General features: G+C 36.6%; 1 protein-coding gene across 2 annotated transcripts in view; it reads right to left on the bottom strand.

Annotated features, from left to right (window-relative positions):
- Positions 1-1,463: 1,463 nt before the first annotated feature.
- The window catches only part of CNTN3 (contactin 3), a 339,295-nt gene continuing 319,642 nt past the window's right edge, over positions 1,464-21,116 (bottom strand). For both annotated transcript variants that reach the window (XM_045863787.2, XM_064593591.1), the window contains 3 exons: positions 6,420-6,532; positions 5,616-5,784; positions 1,464-3,426 (listed from right to left, as the gene is read on the bottom strand). In XM_045863787.2, the coding sequence (XP_045719743.2) occupies positions 3,326-3,426; positions 5,616-5,784; positions 6,420-6,532 (383 nt within the window). In that variant the 3' untranslated portion in view covers positions 1,464-3,325. The remainder of the gene's footprint in view (positions 3,427-5,615; positions 5,785-6,419; positions 6,533-21,116) is intronic.

Here is a 21,116-nt window from a genome sequence, read left to right as displayed (position 1 = left end):
CTGAGCCACTCAGGTGCCCCGATGGATCTGATTTTGAAAGGGATCTAAACATGCCGTAGAGCTTAAGGTTTGCAGTTTGCCTGGGTTAGAATCCTATTTTACTTGCTCTTGTACTTAATCTCGTGGAGTCTTGGTCTCCTTATCTGTAAAATGGGCTTGATATTAGTACCTAACTGTGATGATTAATTTAGCAATAGTAAAGTGGCTCAGAGTCTGGCACAAAGACAGTGAAGATGCTATCTGACATTATTAATGTGATATTCTTATAAAAAAATCTGATACAGAATCACTTTACCCTCTCCTAGGAATTACTGGTATCATATACCTTTCTCCTCAGTAGAATGAGATCAAGGGAGAGCTCTAAACATATTAAAAGAAAGCCACCTTCAAATGTTTACTTTTTCTTCCAGTGTCACCTATTTACCTCCTGATGAGAAGACTAACGATAGGAGCATGGCCCTAAGCACTGACACACATGGTTTCATTTGCTAACTCCCAGCTTTTAAGTGGGCACACCAATAACCTCAATTCACAAAAGATGAAATTCAGCACCGAGGGTGCAGTGGTCCCTGAAGATCTCACATCTCTTTAAGAGTAATAGTACCATGTCCCCATTCTGCAGATAGGGAAACTGAGGCATAGGGAAGTTACTGAATGTAAGCAAGGTCACACGGCCTTTTAGTGAGGGTGTAATTCAGACCGAGATGACATGGGCATGGGTTTTAATGACATAATCTGTTTCTGCATATTCCCTCAGTCTTTCCCTTCATTAAGGTACACTAATACACCTAGTAGAACTGTAGTAAATTCAAAATCACTCCTCCCTACACACAGGTACACACACACTCACCCCTGGCACAAGCCCTACACATACTTTCCCAACTTGATTGTCCTGCCTCTAAATATAAGAAAACAGTTGAATTATTACTTTACTGTGAATTTTCCTTACATCAACAATAATATTTAGAACTCTTTACTAATTACAAATTAATCTTTTCTAGTATATTTTTTTAAATATTTAGAATACACTACACTACAAGGGTGGTTTAGGAAGCCTCAAACACTGATACCAGTGAGAAACTCTAGGGGACTTGGTAAGTTGATATTAATCTTAAGAAAATACTTGTCAAAAATGTGGGTAGACACCATCAACCAAGTCAAGTCATTAGAAACTAGATACCATAATTAGGTAAAGTGAATTTTCTACTTCCCCTCCCTCTCTCCCCATACCTGAAATATTTTTAATATAAAGGACACTGTTTTAAACTGCTGTTTTTACTAAGTCAGTAGGGTATAAAAATAACTTTAAAAAACCCCTTAAAAGATGGAAAGATTAAAATTTGGCTGAAAAATATAAGAAATGATAGCATCAGCATAACTATTATGGGGCCGTCCCATTTCCCCTCTTAAAATATTCTTTTTGACCATACCACAATGAATCATGCATGGATATTTGATTGTTATAAATTTTATTCGAATAATAGAAAATAATACATACAGATAACCATAGGATACACACACAGAATTTAAAGATAAATTTTATACTTTTCAATATGAAACAAAGTACATATCTCATGGAGATATATTGCTACAAATGCCAGGAAACAATAGAGTAATCATCTTGAAAATGGAAAGTATAGGAACATATTATCAGAATTACTAAATAATAAAAAGGTACAATTCCATTACATGTAGCATAAAATACAGGTATTGGAGAAAGTGTTTCCCCACTTTTTGACTGGAAATAACAATGGTCATATGAAATCTACTAGTCATCCAGATTTTTTCTAGATATATACAGTATATACAGACCTTGCAGAGAAAATTATAAATATTTTTCTCCTTTGTGTATAATGACTTTATCTCAAATGTAATCTTTCAATATAAAGTAATATTTCATGATGGTATCAGAATTTTGCTAATTTCTATACTTTTTTGATATCTGAACTGTTGGTTTCAAATTCTGATATCTTTGTAAAGAAGAACAAGTTCTTGCAAAATGTGAAATTGGTAGGAAAGAGGTAAAAAATTGATTTCACAATGTCTAACACTCAATCTGTCGATTTTCATATATACTTTACATATTGCTATGAAGTCATGTCTTCAACAATCTTTTGAAAACCACATATTGAAAGACTGAGTCATACATATCAAAGTCAGCAGCATTGCCATGGGTCTATTACAAATTTAACTCAGGAACTAAAAAGCCTGCCAGACTCACTCTGATAGACGGTTGGATTTCATTAAAAAACCATCTCCACCATCCAAAAAAGAGAGGGTCCCTTAATGGAATCAGAAATTGGAAATGAAGAATTGTGTGAATTTTGTTTAATATTTGAGTTGAGAGTCAGATCATTCCTTATTTTCCCCACCGTGTTTTAATAAAACCTGAAAGCTTGTTCGCAGGTGTGAAGGAAACAATTACTTTTAAATTTTTTTTAATATTTGAGAAAGAATAAAATGGGATCATTTCAATTTCATAATATCATTGAAAAAAAGAAAGCATTACCCATAATAGAATGTAAGCTTTAAAAAAGTGGCTGGTCCGTATGACTTTTATATGGTTAAATAAATTCTTATTAATATTTTGCAAAGATTCAGCATGTTAAGGGTAACAAAACACTTTCACATTCCCTTCTTTATCTCTTAACAAACGATGCACGGGGCAGGGGCAGGTATGCTGGGTATTATCTCCACAGTCTATAGATGAAAAATTGAGAACTGGAGAGAGCAGGGTGATTTGTAAAGAATCTTGCAACTTTGTCATGCCTAAACAAAACAGGACTGGGTTCCCACCTCTGGTGTAGCATTTTCCAACATTCTTTTGAATCACATGCACCCTCTTCCAAACAGGGTAATTTAAAAAATGTATTTTCACCCTTGAGTATTTCAAATGAGCATATCAAAATAATACCAATTAAGTCTTCTGAGCAATGCTGTTACCATGGGAAAATGACGTTTGGATTAAATGAGTTCCTCTACATTAAAAAAACAAACAAACATGTGTGCACATGTGTGTGTGTGTGTGTACACATGAGAGCATGTGAGTCTATCCATAGGCAGTGCTTAAAATCATAGCTTACGAAGATCTTTATCAAAAGTCTAATGTAGGTAATATGTAAATTCCTTTGGTTTATCAAGTAAATATTAAGGCATTTCAGATTCCCCTAAAAGGATTTACTGTTTTTTTATTATATTCATATTTTACCTATAGAAAGTTAAAAATACAGAGTTGAAAAAAAAACATGCATAACCACCGCATTTCATGAAAGCACTTTTTTTGTAACCAATTAACTTTCTAGTAAATAATAAAAAAAAGTTAATATCACCACAAGGCATTTACAACAAAGAACAATACTACAGGTATATAACTTGACACAGCGTGGACATTTGAGATGGCTGAAGTAGAACCTCTTGCATCCATATCTGTCAAAGATGATAAATAACTCATTAATAAAGATTTTTACCAATATAAATTATCAGGGCAAAAACAATGCCTCTCCTATCAAAATCAAATCATACCATGAACCTAACCTAAAATCACAAGTTATTATTAGCTCTCATTTTTTTTTTAAAGATTTTATTTATTTATTTGAGAGAGAGAATGAGATAGAGAGCATGAGAGGGAGGAGGGTCAGAGGGAGAAGAAGACTCCCTGCTGAGCAGGGAGCCCGATGCGGGACTCGATCCAGGGACTCCAGGATCATGACCTGAGCCGAAGGCAGTCGCTTAACCAACTGAGCCACCCAGGCGCCCTATTAGCTCTCATTTTATTTATCAATGTAGCATATATTACCTGCCAAGAATATCTCTAAAAACGCTGATGTACTTAAGTTTTTTAAAAAATGAATCTAGGCTTTGTTCATCTAATATTATTTAACTTTAATTGAAATTGCAAAAACAACTTAATCATTTTGAAAACATACTCTATTACAGACAATTTTGAGATAATTCAATGGTTTAATTAAAGAAAGCTTCATTGGATAAGAGTTTGGAAAAATGTGTGTTTGTTTCTACTTTATGCATTTCTAGATAAATTATTAGGCATAATATAAAACATCATCTTTTTTTTTTTTTAAGGCAATCAATAAAAGCTCCATTTTCCTAGAGATGGCCTTGTCTGCTCTAGTCCTTGCAAGCTCAGCAGACGGCACATGTCAGATGAAAAGGCTACTCTTGACTCAGCAGCCCTAAAATGCAAAAATCATGTCTGTTCCTGCAAAAGCATAGAATCTACTACTCTGGCCATATTAGAATGTGAACTCTACATCTTGCACTATTCTAGGAGTAAGAGAGCCTATCTTAATTACTTTAAAACCTATGTAATAATAATCATAACAAGCTTAAATTTCTAGTTTTGCTCTGTTGAAGTGCATACAGTTTTTAAAAGATCTATAGTCTGAAATGGTTTTTATAGATTTTTATGCTGTGGAACTCAGTTCTAAGATAAACCCTTCCCATTTTCTTGGTATAGTTTAGTTATTTGTTTGTTTTAGTTTAAGTATGGCAGTCTTTATGATTTCACGTAAAGATAAAATTCTTCCAAGTTTCCATATCCCTCTTTCTTGTTACTTCCTAATGATGTCGGTCATTTTGTTTTCTAAGATTAAAGAGAGAGCTTTTAATTTTATGCCCAAGATTACAGACTAGGTCAAGCCCCGTGAAAGGAAACAGGGAACAAGGTTATTTATGTCACTGAGAACTACAGAATAGAAGACAAGACGGCTTCTACTCTACTTAAACTGAGGTCCCCAAACTCCAGATTTGAGATTTGAAAGAATAAATGAAATTTCTTCTACCACTGTCACTGATAAAATATGAATGCGAGTCTGTTTCCCTTAATTCTAAAAGTGTAATTTCTATTGTAAAATAGGTTTAATTTGGATTTTGAAAGGAAAAGTTAGCGTGAACCTCCTTCGAAATCGGAATCGAAGAATTTTTTTTTAGAAGTGTTTTGGTTTGGCCAAGCGGTTTATGACCTTAACAATGTTACATTTCCCGCTTTTTAAAGAACTGATAAGATTCATGTATAATTTCTAGGAGGCAAACAAAGATCTTAAAACTAGTCTGTGGGTTTAACACTGCCCTTGAGAAATGCTTAAGAAATTCTGTTCTTGGGGCGCCCGGGTGGCTCAGTCGGTTAAGCCTCTGCCTTCGGCTCAGGTCATGATCCCAGGGTCCTGGGATCGAGTCCCACATCGGGCTCCTTGCTCAGCAAGGAGCCTGCTTCTCCCTCTGCCTGCCTCTGTCTCTCTCTCTCTCTGATAAATAAATAAAATCTTAAAAAAAAAAAAAAAAGAAATTCTGTTCTTTAGAGGCAATCCAAAGGCAAATTTGGGCATAGCTCATAAGGAGGAAAAAAATTCAGATTAATAAAGTTCTGCTAAATATTTTTTGATGTCTTTTCTATTTGTTATTATTATCTTTCTTCATATTTTGTATCACTCATGAGAAATTTCTGTTACCGTCATCTCTCATATTCCAAAACCTTCCTACCATTCGGATGGAGGACATCATGGAGGAGAAATGGACAGAAGGACATTGACTGACTCACTCTCGGGGGTTCATAATGCTGATGTTATCAATAAAGTGAATGTTGACTTTGACCAACTTACTGGTTATCCTTGGAATCCTGATCTGTTCGCTACTGGCTCCATCCCCTCCATCCGTGGTGGCCTTAACTTCAATAATGTAGTCCTCTTTAATGGGCAACAAAAGTTCTGCTGATGTCTTATTTGTGTTCAGCACCTGTACGTTATTTTGACTGCTAGTCCTATAAAACACCTAAAATGCATGAACAGATACACTTATTTCTTACATTGCCTACTCTTACTTTGTTTCATAGAACTGATTACTCTGAAGTTACCTCACTTACATATTGTTTGTCTTGTTATATTCACTAGAATATAAGTTTAATTCATAGCTCTTTTCATAGGTCTTAGGCTGGGGGTCAGCACACACTAGAATCATCAAGTCCTCAAAATCAAGGAGGGGAAGAGGAGTGAACTTCTATGGAAGAGTTCAGCTGGCTTGGGCATTTGGAAGGTTGGAGAGAGGGGGCAAGACCCTACTGTACTGATCTCGAAAGCCAGACCAACAGACTAGAGCTAACGATTTCCATTGTTTTTTAAGTAGTACTGGGTGGGCGGGGGGGGGGGGGGGCATCAGAATTAACAAAGTAATTAACATCATGAACAATTTACAAACATTTTGTCCCAAATCCCTGCAAGACCAGAATTATTTCCCTTAAATTTACATTTAAGAAATCAGACATTTGGGGGAAAATACCCTTTTTATTAAAAGTTTGATATCTATGTTAAAATCAGATTGCGGCAACCGTATTCTCAGAGTTAGAAAAATCATTCAAACTGAGCTTCCCTTGCCAGGAAAAGGAAAAGAAAGCATTGCAAATATCTTACTTTGTATCCCGTTACTTCTGATTCGTTCTCCATTGCTTTAACTTGTTCCCAATTAAGTAACACTTTAGTGTCTGTAGCATTCCAAACAACATTTCCTGGTGGCTGACTGGGAGCTTGAAATGCAAAATGAGAAAATGAACCAGATTTGAACATGAATGATATTTTACATAGAACAGATAAAGGACGGGTATAGAAGGCTTATAAAAATACAGCAAAATCTCTTTGGTAATATGCAGCATATAGGCGGAATCAGAAAAAAAAATAAGGGTAGCTAAATTTCCTTTTCAAAAGGTTCTTCAGTGAAATTGTGAGAATTCATTTAATCATATTCATCACATCTTTGAGGACATTTCTCACTCGTGGCTGTGGGTCCTTTTCTGGGAACACGTTGATAGTGGAGATAAGGAAATTCCTTTATCCACCACTAGAGGGACGCTTGTTGATGCACCAAGAAAGGCAGGCGGTGTGACCCACTTTCACACATCCACACAGAGGCCGAGGGAAATTGCCAGCAGAGCAGATTAAAGACGCGCAAAATGTAGTGTGGATGATTTTTAAGCCAGCATTGTGTGATGAGATAGGCAAACGGGAGGCAATCAAAGATAAGGGCTACTTCTATTTATTCTCATGAAGTAACAGCTATTCACATGAAAAACTGCAGCAGAGAGTCTATATTTCACTCTTCGTTTTCCAAGTTTTAAAATCAGTTTTTGAGAAAAATAAGGCGAGACCCTAAAACATTAATGAGAATTCCATTCGATAATGAATGAAATTCTCTGAGGTTTAAAGACTTGGATTCATAGCCTAGTTCCCTCTCACGAACACCAGGCAGCATACTCATGCTGGGGAAAGGGGGTTCAGTGGCAGCACAATCAGGACATTAAAATTCAGTCTCCTGCCAAGCACAAAACAAACACATTATCATCCATTTGGCCACAGCATCACAATTGCCCAAAGCAGTGCTGAAATATGCTGTACTTGTGGATTTAGCCACAGACTGTGATCTGGTTAACTGAATTTGTAATGGGAAAATGATATAAAATATTGGCTAGGCAGGGAAACTTCTAAACATCATTGACTCATGCCACGAGGGAAAGACGGCTGAACTTACAGATGGGAAGAGCTCTCAGATACTTTTATGTGACTAATGACCCCAAACAAGACTGTCTTTGCTGCGGATTCTTTTGCTTCGTGTCTACTCTTTCACACTATTCTATGCTGCCTTTGACATGGTGTGATCTGGCATTAGCAACGACTTAGAGAGTTCAAGCTGTACTGCTTTGATAACAAAAATGTATATAACGGCAGTAGCCTTAGGGTTGAAAGACTGATGACCATGTTCTGGTGACTCAGGCCAAATGATATGAATGCACCAGCCTTAGAACATTTTCCCGAAGTCTGTGATTTCCTGCGTCCTGACAGTGAGTGTAACGGGCCAGGTTCCGCTGGAAGCGGCTCAGGGAGCAAAGGCAGTAAGGTCTGTTTTACTGAAAGGTGCATGCTTGGGAGGTTGGATTTTATTAATATCCAACTTGAGTAATGTTGGCTGAATCATCTCTTCCAACACTAGTCTTGTAGAAGAGATGACTGCAAGTATGACACCGAGGCTTATCTTGTATCAGCCCAAAAATAGATGAGGTGAATGAATGCAGCCTCGATTGAATACTTTTTGAATAAACAGATAAAACAGGAAAAGGGAAAGGAAGAAAACATTAAGGTTTGTTCCGGGTCTGATTACTTATTCTTTTTTTTTTTAATAAAGATTTTATTTATTTGTTTGACAGAGAGAGACACAGCAAGAGAGGGAACACAAACAGGGGGAGTGGGAGAGGGAGAAGCGGGCTTCCCGTGGAGCAGGGAGCCCGATGCGGGGCTCGATCCCAGGACCCTGGGATCATGACCTGAGCCGAAGGCAGACGCTTAATGACTGAGCCACCCAGGTGCCCCTGATTACTCTTATTCTGAATCATATCAGTGTTTTCTGAGCCTCAGGTCATCATGTACCACTTTCATAATTTTTACTATCTTTAAAAAGAAGACTCGATTAAAAAAAATAATAATAAACAATTACCTTAGCTTCATCCCAAACACTAATACTCACACTAGCATGGGCTTGATATGCTAGTTATGTTCTTACGGTACCATCTAATAATGAAGCATTATTAAATTAAAAAAAAAAAAGTATTTGTGAACCACCCTCGAATTATCTCTTACCACCCCTGATAAGAATAACATCATCTGGAAAATTCTACGCCAAATAAACTTTCCTTCCATGTTCAAAATCCTATTTGTTAGTAAGTAAATGCTTATTAAACATTTATCATATGGACATGGTAAAATGTGCTTTTATATAATATAATTTAGTTAATTCTCATTGCATTATAATAATGTCCATTTCTGTACATGGGTAATCTGGAATGAGAGACTTAAAAAAATTGTACACTCATGTTCACAACAGCATTATTCACAGTAGCCAAAACGTGGAAGCACCCTAATTGTCTGTCAACAGATGAATGGATAATCAAAATGTGGTATATACGTAAGATGAAGTATTATTCAGCCTTAGATAGGAAGGAAATTTGCTGACACATGCTACCACATGGATGAACCTATTATGCAAAGTGGAATAAGCTGGTCAAGAAAAGACAAATTCTGTATGATTCCATTTATATGAGGTACCTAGAGTAATTTCTGTCAAATTTGTAAAGACAGTAAGGGGAATGGTGCTTGTCAGGGGTTGAGGGCTGGGAATGGGGATTATTGCTTAATGGGTACATAGTTTTAGTTTTATAAGATGAAAGACTTCTAGAATCAGTTACACAACAACCAATCTTAATGCTACTGAACTGTACATTTAAAAACGGGCAAGATGGAAAATTCATGTTATGTGTATTTTTACCACAATTAAAAATTAAAAGCAAGAACTTGCTAAGCGACACAACTGCTAAGAGGTATTATGTGGACTCAAGCCAGCTCTGATTAATTCCAAAGTCTATGCCGCCCATATTATACTGTGCTGAGTAGCTGAGGCCTTATTTAACTCCTGAATGACTGATCACAGATTTGTAAATGATGTGAAAATGAATACTAATCAAGAATGTCACAAAATATACTCTACTTCCACTATCACAGGAATGCTTTTCCTGATTTCTCAGACTAAAGTGGGGACTCTTTTCAGATACTAGGACCTTTCTTCATAATCCTCATCAAAGGTACATTTTACATTTCCTTGTGATTTTATTTTTATTAATATCCAGCTTTCCCATTAACCTGTAAGAATCTTGTAAGCAGAGACAATGTCCAGTAAGGTCTCTGACACAAAGAAGTTGATATGGTTGATTTTATTCACTAGCCCAATGCCTTGTCAAAGGTAGATATAAAATTAGATTTTGCATAGGACTGATGTTTTAATGTAAAAAGCACAAACTCAAGGATCCAGGAAACACTTTTACAGTATTATCAAGAAATAAGTTTGACCCACTTCCTTTGTGTTCCTAACGAATGATTCATGCAATGAACATTCTGAATGGGGTAAAGATTCAGAGTAAGTATTAGTGAAATATTTCACCATGGTGGCAGCAGGACAAGATTTGGCTGGCCACACTTCTCAAGTGCAGCATATCAAAATTCAAAATGAACTGTCTAGCTACATGTTGAAAGTTCTCCAAGACATCCCAACAAATACTATACATTTTACAAAGATAAAACTGGGACAGTGAACACTCATTGACCATCAGCTTTGAGACTTGAGATTGAATATGTTCAATTGTACTGAGGCTAAGATGATAAGGAACATAACACAAAGAAAGAACAGAATACAAAAACAGTGAAAAAACTGGTATATTGATTAAATGACTTATTCAAGAAACATCTATGTGTTAAGGGTTAAGGAAAAAAAATGAATAAGGAGGTGACAACATCTGGGATAGATTTTGAAAGGCAACTTATGACTTTTATATGTAGAGGCAAGTGAGGGAAAGGTGTCCAGCACAGGGATAAACATATGCCAAGGCGCAAAGGCAGGAAACAGCAAGGTACAGCAGGGAGCTCAGAAGTTCTGCTGGTTGCAAGGTAGTGGGGAGGAGAAGGAAAAGTGCAGATGCAGTTGAAGAAGCAAGTAGGAGCCAGATGCAGAAGGGTCCAGGAGACCAAAGGAACTAGAAAAGGAATTTTTTTGTAGGCAATTAGGAAGGCAATAAATAAGTGAAGGTAGGGAAGTGATACTATCAGTTTTGTGGTTCCATAGATCTTTGTGGGAGCAGAGGGAAAAGGAGGAGAATCTTGGTGGGCATTCTGTTGGAAGAATCTGGTAGCACTTCATGGAAGAGAGAATAAAGGTCTGTTCACATAATGATGATTGCAGCAGAGTTGGAGGGATGAAACAGATACGAAATTTGTGTAAACTCAGCAAGTCATGATGACTGACATCATATGGGTGCCGGCAATAAGAAGCAAAGCTAATTCTAGCTGATGACACAGACCTTGGGGAATAACGTCTCTACCTGGAATTCCCTTTGACTACATATTCAATAACTATTTCTTATGAGTTAGGGATCCTTCCGAGTACATTCAGCAAAGAGATAGACATGTTCTCTGACTTCTAACCATTGGCCTTATCAGTGGTTCCCAAGGATCAATATTTCTACCACTAGAGATGATTTTAGGTGGATGACATTTTAAATTGGAAATACGTACATATTTTCACGTTAGGTTAAAAGAAACCTGTCACACCCAATTCTTGATTCACAGATATAATTCTTCTGGATGAAGCCAATATTGATACATCTGTGGTAAGCTACTTGACACCCAACACACAGATCATTAAAACTAGGTTCTAAATAATGATACAGAACAAAGGCTATTATGCAAACATAAACAACTCCGATGTTTCCAGCTGCACACAGATGTCTGCTAAGCATCCTAAAACACACAGTCACAATTCAAACTAACTCAGACCTAAGGGAATATTTAATGCAAATAATTCATCTTAAACCAAGTGATCAGGAAAAGAATAGCACTCTACTAATAACACTCAAAAAATCCCTGATTAGTTCATTGCAGAACTTATTTTCAGGTATGCATTTTTTTTTTTTTTTTTGAAAATCAATTAGGGTTATTTCTCTTTGCGTTTCATTGTACTGTTTAACTTTTAAACTTTTTCTATTCAAATAATTGTTTTGTTTTCATTTTATAAAAAAAATCTTATGGCTACTATCTTACAATAAAGAGTATTAGTGATTTTGTTTCTAGAAAAGATATAGTTGCCTTTTAAAAGAAATATATCTAACTATTAAACAAATTAAATATACTAGGAAAATAATAAAGCAGGTGTTTGAGTCTGTGGCTAAACTCATGCAAATAGCGAGTGACAGGAGATGGCAAAATAGTGGGCAAGTTAGGAACAGGTTGAGTTTGCTCATTGCATGATCCAATCTTCCCTTTAGCATCTTCATTCCCATTTGTGGTTTCCATCCTCACCAACATTCAGTTACCTTGTATTGAGCCTTCAATGCCCTTCTCTTCTATCTTCCTAGGGTCAAACCTCAAACGGGAACCCTTTGCTTCCACAATCTATTAAAAGGCTGCCTATTTTTGTGCACCAGGAGTTGTCTTGTAACAGCACAGAAAAGATCTACTTCGTATACTTCAGATGAAGGCCTGGAAGCACTGTGGTCATTTACAAGGCACATGTCTTTGTCTTAACCTAACCGAAGCCACAGTGTCTCAACTGTAAAACCAGAAGACCTTGGAGAGCAATTGTTAGATTAAAACCTACAGGAGAGTGAAACTGCTCTAGAACTGGAAAACTTCAGATCAGAAGTTGTGACCTGAAAGCCCATCAGTCAGCTTGCAACCTTTTTTGTGTGTGATTTTTTTGGCTAACCCACTGTACTTTAATTTTGCGTAATTGCCAACATTTAAAACTCAGGAGCTTTCACTTAAGTTCTGGGTTTCTGACTGCTGATTGCTCATGCAATACTGGATGGGAAAGAATGGGCCTACTCTGAGGGATAGAGAGAATAGGCTGGACCTAAGAAAAGACGCCCCAGCCATCCATCCCTGCCCATTGATACCTGCCGGGCCATTGAAGGTATCTGACTTGTCATTTCTCTTTTAAAATAAGTACTAGTTTGGGGTAGTTTTTATATATTTTAAGGACATTTTATTGACATATCAGGATAAGTAATACATCTTGATGGAATAGATCTGTACAATGTAACTGTTTAAATTTGTTATTTCTCTAAAGTCTTGAGGTGGTGGATGCTGAGGGAAGGATGAGAAGGAGGAAGGGTGCAGACATTGGGAGCAGATGAAGGTGCAGTTCAGGGATCTTTAGAGTTCTCTCAGCTACCTGAGCTGTGTTCTTAGATCCTCTGGAAACGACTCGTTGATGATCCTTATTATTGGCTGGTAGGGTCAATTGTGTTACTGTTTAAAGTATTTTGAGGTAGATTGTATTGCTGTTCAAGATCTTTGCAAGTCCTCTGCCCTTTACTCCTTGTGGAAGATTATACTTCTCTCTTACTGACATTCAGCTTGGCCATGGGACATGTGGTTCCCATGCCTGTAACTTCTGCTTCTCGCTGGCATCTCACAGACGTCAGGCTTTGTCACATGACTCCTTTCAACCAATGGAATGTAAGCAAAAGTGCAATGGGTCACTCCCCAGTGACAGCTTCCAAAGCCAGAGGAGAATCTGTTCAGCCCTTCTCTTTTCCCTCTGCCATGAGATCAGCACAGCCCAGTGAGCGGCTGCTCCTTCAGTCTGGGTCCTGGAGTGAACGGCATGGATCAGATCTGAATTTTACTTGTGGTGGACATGTAGGATGAGTGAGAAAGAAACACTTGTAGTTTTAAGCTACTAAGGTTTGGAGGTTGGATACTGTGGCCTGGATTAGCCTAATCTGACTGGAACAGCTATTAGCCGGTATTCTAAATAGCTTTGAGGAAGACATGGAATACTATATGTTAATACAGCTTATCTGTTTCACGTTCCAGATTCTATCCTATGTGGAATTTCACTTTCCAGATTCTATCCTAGGTGGAAGCCCAACCCAGCATAGGCTGATTGAGTTCCACACTTTATTAGAACTTGATACATGGTCTATATTTGTAAATTTTTGGTAAATTATGTCGCAACTTTCACATCGTACAGATTTCTTCCAGCTCAATTTCTACTGTTGATAGTATTCTAACGTAGAAAAAAATGACAAAAACTAATTTAATTTTAGTAGAAAGGTAGCATATCACTATACAGTGCAACACGACTTGGCAGGCTGCAAAATTATTTACATAATTTCAAATGTTGTAACAAAAATAGTATTATGTTGAAGGCTTTTATTATTATTGTTCTTTAAGCATCCATTATGATATCCTCTGTGTATTTGATTAATACACTCTTCAATGTCAGCTTTATAGATTTTACTTAGTCCTCAGCCTCTTGCCTATAAGCAAGTGATAAACAAAAGGTTGTTGACTGGATGAAGCTAGGAATATAAGGCATATCTATCAACAGGAAAATGGTTAATTTGTGGTATATAATTACAATGGAATATTATACATACACTAACATGTTTATGAAAAACTACTAGTGATAATGGAAATTTCTATGCTGTATAGGGAACTAAATATACAGCATACTTCCACTGTATAAGACAAACATTCTATAGAACTCAAGTCTGAAAAGAAAGCCCGACATTAAGGATGGTATTTCTGAGATAGGATTATGGGTGATTTCTTCTCTACAATTTTCTTTTTTTGCAAATTTTCAACAATGACAATGTTTTCTTTTATATAATAAAAAGTAGAGGCTGTTAAAATTAAGAATATTACTGTCTAGGGGCGCCTGGGTGGCTCAGTGGTTAAGCGTCTGCCTTTGGCTCAGGTCATGATCCCAGGATCCTGGGATCGAGCCCCACATCGGGCTCCCTGCTCGACGGGAAGCCTGCTTCTCCCTCTCCCACTCCTCCTGCTTGTGTTCCCTCTCTCGCTGTGTCTCTCTGTCAAATAAAGAAATAAAATCTTTAAAAAAAAAAAAAAAAAAAAAGAATATTACTGTCTAGAATTTCCCATAGTGATATTTCCATAGTGGTGATGGTGAAACTGGCATTTACTTTCAAAATATGGAATTTTAAGGACATATGTTTGCTGTGATTACTTATGCAAGACTCAACAGATTTCTTAATTTTTTTCTTGATTCCTTGATGATAATGAGGTGATTTAGTGGTAAGTGGTTATTCTCACCAGTAGCCAGAAACTGTACTTTGTAGTTGGAGTTCAGTTGAGTTGAATATCAGCATTTGTGATCAAACTGTTGAAACTTGTGACACTGTGTAGGAATCAGGTCACCAAAAGATACTTTCTCCCAAATAATGAGACATATTTGTTTCAGAACCATTAGAGTTATTACAAATGAACAAATGACTTATAATAGGAAACTGACTCAATGTGCATCTATACAACAAAAATATTTTCTTAACTCATCTGAAACTCAGAAAAGACTTTTCTTGGGGGTCCAACCTGGAATGTCAGGGAGGAAGATCTTTCTTTGTTTTAAATGACTAGAAATTTCCTTGACCAAAATCTTTTCTTCTTTGGGTAATAAAAATAATACAATTTGTAAACTCTAAGCAAAACATTTAAAGCTTTCTAGAGAATTTGTAGGCAAGTGGAAGATTTCCAAAAAAGTGCCAAAGCTCCTACAAAGTAAAGTTCATAAGATTTACACATTTGGCCAGAGGAATGACTTGATCTTATATTAGCTGAAACTCCCCGACTGAATTCTGTTCAAGTTCAATATTACGTTATTATCTTGTTTCAGAACTTAAAACATCAGAAATCATTTTGTTGAAGTCCACAAACAAAACAAACAAACAAAAACCAAACAACAAAAAACCACTCCCAAATCTGAGGAACATGCATTAGTGAACAGTGTTCTATAGCTGTCTTTGAGATTGGTGGTATATCATATACAGATATGAATAGTTCACATACATATCTGGGATGTGATACATAGAGGACCTGACACATAACATTAAGTCACCTAGAGAGAAATTACCTTTATTTCTCCTGTTAGCTTGAAGAGAAAGCTGGATTTGGGGATACTAGGTTTTTAATATCTCTTCGATACTAGGTTTTTAGTATCTCTTCGATACTAACATCATAAACAAAAAGGAAGCAGGTTTAGAGGTTTGAACAGGCAAGAGCATGTTGCTAGTATTAAAAAATGGAGAGTGGCTTATTTGTTCATTGTATTTATTATTACTGATTTTATACTATTTATTATTTTGTTAGCATCCATTTATGGCAATGATACCAGTTTCCATGCTTGGTTAGTTTCCATTTTAATTTTAAGTTGATGAAAGCAAAAATTATAAGCTAATTTTTAAAAAGATTTTATTTATTTATTTGACAGAGAGAGAGCACAAGGAGGCAGAGCGGCAGGTAGAGAGAGCAGGAGAAGCAGGCGCCTGGCCGAGCAGGGAGCCTGATGTGGGGCTTGATCCCAGGACCCTGGGACCGTGACCTGAGCCAAAGGCAGACGCTTAACCAACTGAGCCACCCAGGTGCCCCTGGAAGGTAATTTTTAAGATAGTTAGGTACATATTAGAGGAGGCCCAAAGGAATGGCAAGAATGGAGAAGACAGGTCACCTATAAAATTTGGGAAACTTTGCATTCATACATTTCCCAAGTCATAACTTAGAGTAGATAATTATATAATTAAATTATACATACAAAAACTCCAGAACTTCCAAATTATGTATTTGAAGGAGGAATACTCATTTTATCAAAAACTTCTGATATATTCTGACTCCTATTCCTTTAGTGTTTGTTTTACTCACATTACCTTTACAATTCCTTAGGACACACTTGATTGGTTTCCTTAAATTTAGGCAACTGATTTTAGCTCAACTTACATGGATAAACATTCCACTTGCAAAAACAAAAACTAAAGTGTAAAACATTGTACCATTTAATATTATTCTGTTTTCTCAAGTGGACATACATGTATAATTGTCACCGAAGAAAAAAGAAATTGTATTTATTGTTCATTGTATTTATTATACCCCTTGCTCCGGGGTAAGGTCTGGACATGTGATTCAGACCAGTCCAGGGAAGGTTTTCTATCAACTGCTCATAACAACTGGCTCTGGGATGAGCCAAGAAGAGCCATAGCTCTGAGTGGAGTTATCAGAAAAGAGTAGTCCACTTTTCCCAGGGTGTTTAGTTGACGGAAACAAGCCTTAAGGTGCAAATAGCAATACTTCTACCCTGAAAAGGGAACATGGTAAGAATTATTCCACCCTGGAACAGAGCCAAGAGATGGAGAGTCTTGTTTGTTCAACATCTGTTATTGGGCACCAACTATGATTACTTCAACATTGGAGACAGAGCCCTGAGGACAGAGTTATGATCAAAGCGGGTAAAATCTCTGCCCTAAAGGACTTTTCTTCTAGTCAAAGCAGGCTGGAGAGACAACAATCAAATAAATGAGGACAAATTATAAAATGTGTGGTAGCTGTCAGTACTCTACCCAAGAACAAAGCAGGGAAGGAGATAGAGTGTCAGGAGATGAGGGATGCACTTTTAAACATGGCGGTCTGGCGGCACTGAGCTGATATTTGAGCAAAGATCTCAAAGAGATGAGAGAGAAAGCCACTGGATGCCTGGAGGAGCTTTCTGAACAGAGGGAACAGCAAATGCAGAGGCCCTGAAGTGAAAATGGAATGAGCGAAGAGGAAAATAGCAGGAAATAAGTTAGAGGAGGATTTGGAGGATGGATATAAAGCCTTGTTGGGCATTATAAGGATTTAGTATTTATCTGACATGAGATGAAATGAGACATCCTGAGCATCACTGTGGACTATTGGAGACAAGGGTGGGAAGAAGCTGAACAGGAAGGGGTCACTGCCCCGATCCACGTGAGGGATGTTCCAGCTTGCATCAGGATGACAGCAGTGATAGCAATAAGATATGGTAGATTCTTGCAGAAGTCAGATTCTGAATCAGTTGTTGGGCATGAGAGAAAGAGAAGAGTTGAGGGTGATTCCAAGATTTTTGGCCTGAGCAACTGAAATATTGGGATTTGATTTACTGAGATGGGGAGCTGTAGAAGCGACAGGTTTTAAATGGGGTGGATGGAGTAGTCAAGAACTTAGTTTTAGAAATATTCAGTTTGAGGTCTTATTAGATGAATCTTGAGGATGTTGGTTGAGTGCTAAATCCACCCTTACTGAAAGCCAGAATCATCACTTGACTTTTTAGTTATACAAAGCAGAATATTTGCCCTACAAATTCTTTCTTGCAATCTCTGAACATAAAATTCTCAATATGTTTCCTTTTAGAAGCCAACAAATCTCATCATTTACATGCCATCTGCAATTTTTCCTCATCAGTGCCTTTAGATACAAGATGTTCTTAAGAGTTAGCTCTCCTTGGGTTGCAAGTAACAGAGACCCATTTTAGATTACTTAAAAGAGGCTAATTAGAGTTTAACTAAGAAATGCTTCTAAAAAACACAAGTATTTGGATATCAAAAATTAAGTGTTTAATGGAAGCTACAGTATTTAACTTGAGAATCCTTGTATTATTTTACATTAATCAAAAATAATCACCCAAGATCTGTACTGATATAAAGGCTTGCATACTCAATTCCCTGATTATGACGAGTCCATGAAACTCGCACATTTGAAGAAAGATGGTAAAAGACTATAGTAAGTGTTTTGAATTCACAATGTTCAGTCAAGAGGAAGTATATTTGATTAATAGTCCTTCAGGCTGGCCTGCTTTAGATTTCATTCATCCATTTAGCTACCCACTCAGTATTTAACAAGTGGTTCGTAGCACCTTGCTGGGCACTAGGGCTGGATGAACAAGACACAGAAGGATTCTTTCCCCATAAAGTTTACAATCCATAGGGGAAAACAGATAGCAAACAAATAATAAAGGTGTTATTTTAGTTCTTTATGTCTGAAGCATGATGATAATTCTCTTTATAGAGATAATCACAAAAACCTTACCAAAATTCTTAAATAGGATTTGAAGCTAAATCCATGTCAAAGGTTAGGATGACTAGTAAGAGTTGCCAGTAACAGTAGTAATAACAGCTTTAAAGGATTCTGTTTTACTTGCATTTTGGTATCTATAAGGAAAAATTATTAACATAAAATTGAAAATTTAACACATGCTTTTTATTCTAATCTTAGAATAATTAAGGATTTCTATGATCTCTATGAATTTCCCACCCAACACAGGAAATTTTTCCCTAATAACACCTACAGATCAACATGCAGACTCTGAATGAATTGCAGAACTAGGAATGTATCACTTTCAGAGGGATTTTATTCAATTGTTGGAATTCCCATCAGACGACAGCTCTGTGAGCAAAGCAGTGCTGTCTATCTTTGATCATCTTACCCATGTCCTAAGCCTGGAGCAAAAATCCCAATAAATGTTGGGTGTTGAATGAGACATGGATATTCTGATTATATGGCTGAAAGAGAGGACGGCACTATTAAGACTATGTGTGGATTTGGATGCCTATCCTGCTACTTAGTCTGTAATCTCAGGGAAGTTAAATAACCTCCATATGCCTCAGCATCCTCATCTCTACAGTGAGGCTACCAGCAGCTTCCAAGTCATGGTGTTGTGAGAACTGAGAATCAGTACATGAAAAATATACTTAGAACAGTAACTGCAAATTGCTCAGTTAGTGTCAGCCATTAAAATCATAATCGCCATCATTACTGTTGCAAATTTCTACTTTAGATTGGGTGTTTATATGCTACACCTAAATCATAAAAATTTCTTTTTAAAATTTTATTTCATTCATTGTACATTATCATAGTATTCCTATTATTTGTCTTTTCCTCGTCTTACCAATTTGCTAAGTTCTTCACTGATTCCGTGATGTCACACAGTCTTTTACAATCATAATTTTCTAGCAAGTAATCATATCAATTATTAAGTCAGAGGAAAGAGCCAGATAAACTTGTTTGCATATATTCTCGCAATCAGAATTTTTGATTGATGCTGTGCTTTGCATATATAGTGATGTATATTTAAATCTTACTAATTCAGAATTGTTATTGAGAATACCAAACATATTTAGCGAGAAGTTCTAAACACAGAATATTTTCAGTTTAAGTATTTCCAAGCCCACATACTCCTTAGTCTAAACCCCACCATGTACTAGGAGTAAGAGGTTGGGCCAGGCTTCCCCTAATATCTAGTGAAGGACAATACTGAATTATTACATGAGTTGGTTGCTTGTAAATGTATGCTACTGAAGATTTATAATGGTTTGTTGCTAAACTTCTCCTCTGCGATCTCATTATACTAGTAAATTGGTAATCAAGTTCTCCTTTATACAGATAATACAAAGACGAACGTGAACTTCACTGATCAAATTAACACTGGCTAACTAAAATCTAAAGTAGTAGAATTATGTTTTATGTATGTTTTAACTTATCCACAAAGCTAGCCAGTGATATTCAATTTTATATTATTGGTACTCTTAGCAATTTTATCTAACAGATGTTAGATAAATTTCTTACAAAAATTTGGGAATTATATACGGATATAGAAATGCATTATAGAAATCATTTTGAAGCCAGTTAAGCAAATGTTTTTACTGAGTTAATAAACTTTGAAAACAAGAAGAAAAATAATTTTCTGTAAATAAAAGTAATGCACTATGGTGTTAAAAGTACTTCATCCTTCATGCCCATTTTCCTTACCTGTACAATGTTAAATATACGGATAGCTACCTCCTATGGTAGTTAGGAAGTTTAATTATGGGAATGCATGTAAAGCACTTGGGACATAGAATGTTCTCAATTGCTATTAGCTATAATGATGATAATGACAAGGACAATTCAAATGGTTACATTGCAAGAAGTTACTAACACAATACAATGATTAAAAATATACCTGTGCTATCAGTTTAATTGAAATATATGCAGGAGACTATGGAACTGCAAATCACTGATTTTCCTGTAACGTAACTCAAAGCCAAGTTATATACATCTCATAACTGCTGTTTGTGAATTTACCTGTGAATACATAGCTAACAAAGACTTAGCTTTCAAGGCAACTGACATCTCTGGTCAGATTTTTAAAAATGTTAGTATATTCATGGGGACCAACATCTTCTGATGGTAATCTTTTATTTATTTATTTTTTAAAGATTTTATTTATTTATTCATGACAGACAGAGAGAGAGAGAGAGAGGCAGAGGGAGAAGCAGGCTCCCAAGGAGCAGGGAGCCCGATGCGGGACTCGATCCCAGGACCCTGGGATCATGACCTGAGCCAAAGGCAGACGCCTAACAACTGAGCCACCCAGGCACCCCTGATGGTAATCTTTTAATGCACATTGGCATCTTTTAAATAAGGTAGGAAAGAAAAAAAAGAAGAAAATGACTCTTGACTCTCTGGTGTGAAATTTAACTTATTCACATGTACCAGAAATCCTCAAGCTTTGGGGAATTAAAAGAAAAATGGATAGACTTGACTCAACACCCCACACTAAGGTTTTGTACACATTGATTTTCACATGGAGTTTCTATCTAAAGATTCAGGGATATCACGAAGACAAAGATATGTGTGACTCTGAGTTTACAAGGGTTTGGGATTGGATTTGTAACATTCAGTGGGCGTACTGAGTTGGGTTGTCCATTCTAAATGATAAAGAAG

This window comes from Mirounga angustirostris, unplaced genomic scaffold (genome assembly GCF_029215605.1).
Source record: "Mirounga angustirostris isolate CCGP_5_RB_7025 unplaced genomic scaffold, mMirAng1.0.hap1 SCAF_1, whole genome shotgun sequence".
Taxonomy (NCBI): domain Eukaryota; kingdom Metazoa; phylum Chordata; class Mammalia; order Carnivora; family Phocidae; genus Mirounga; species Mirounga angustirostris.
This window is presented reverse-complemented; position numbering and strand designations above follow the sequence as displayed.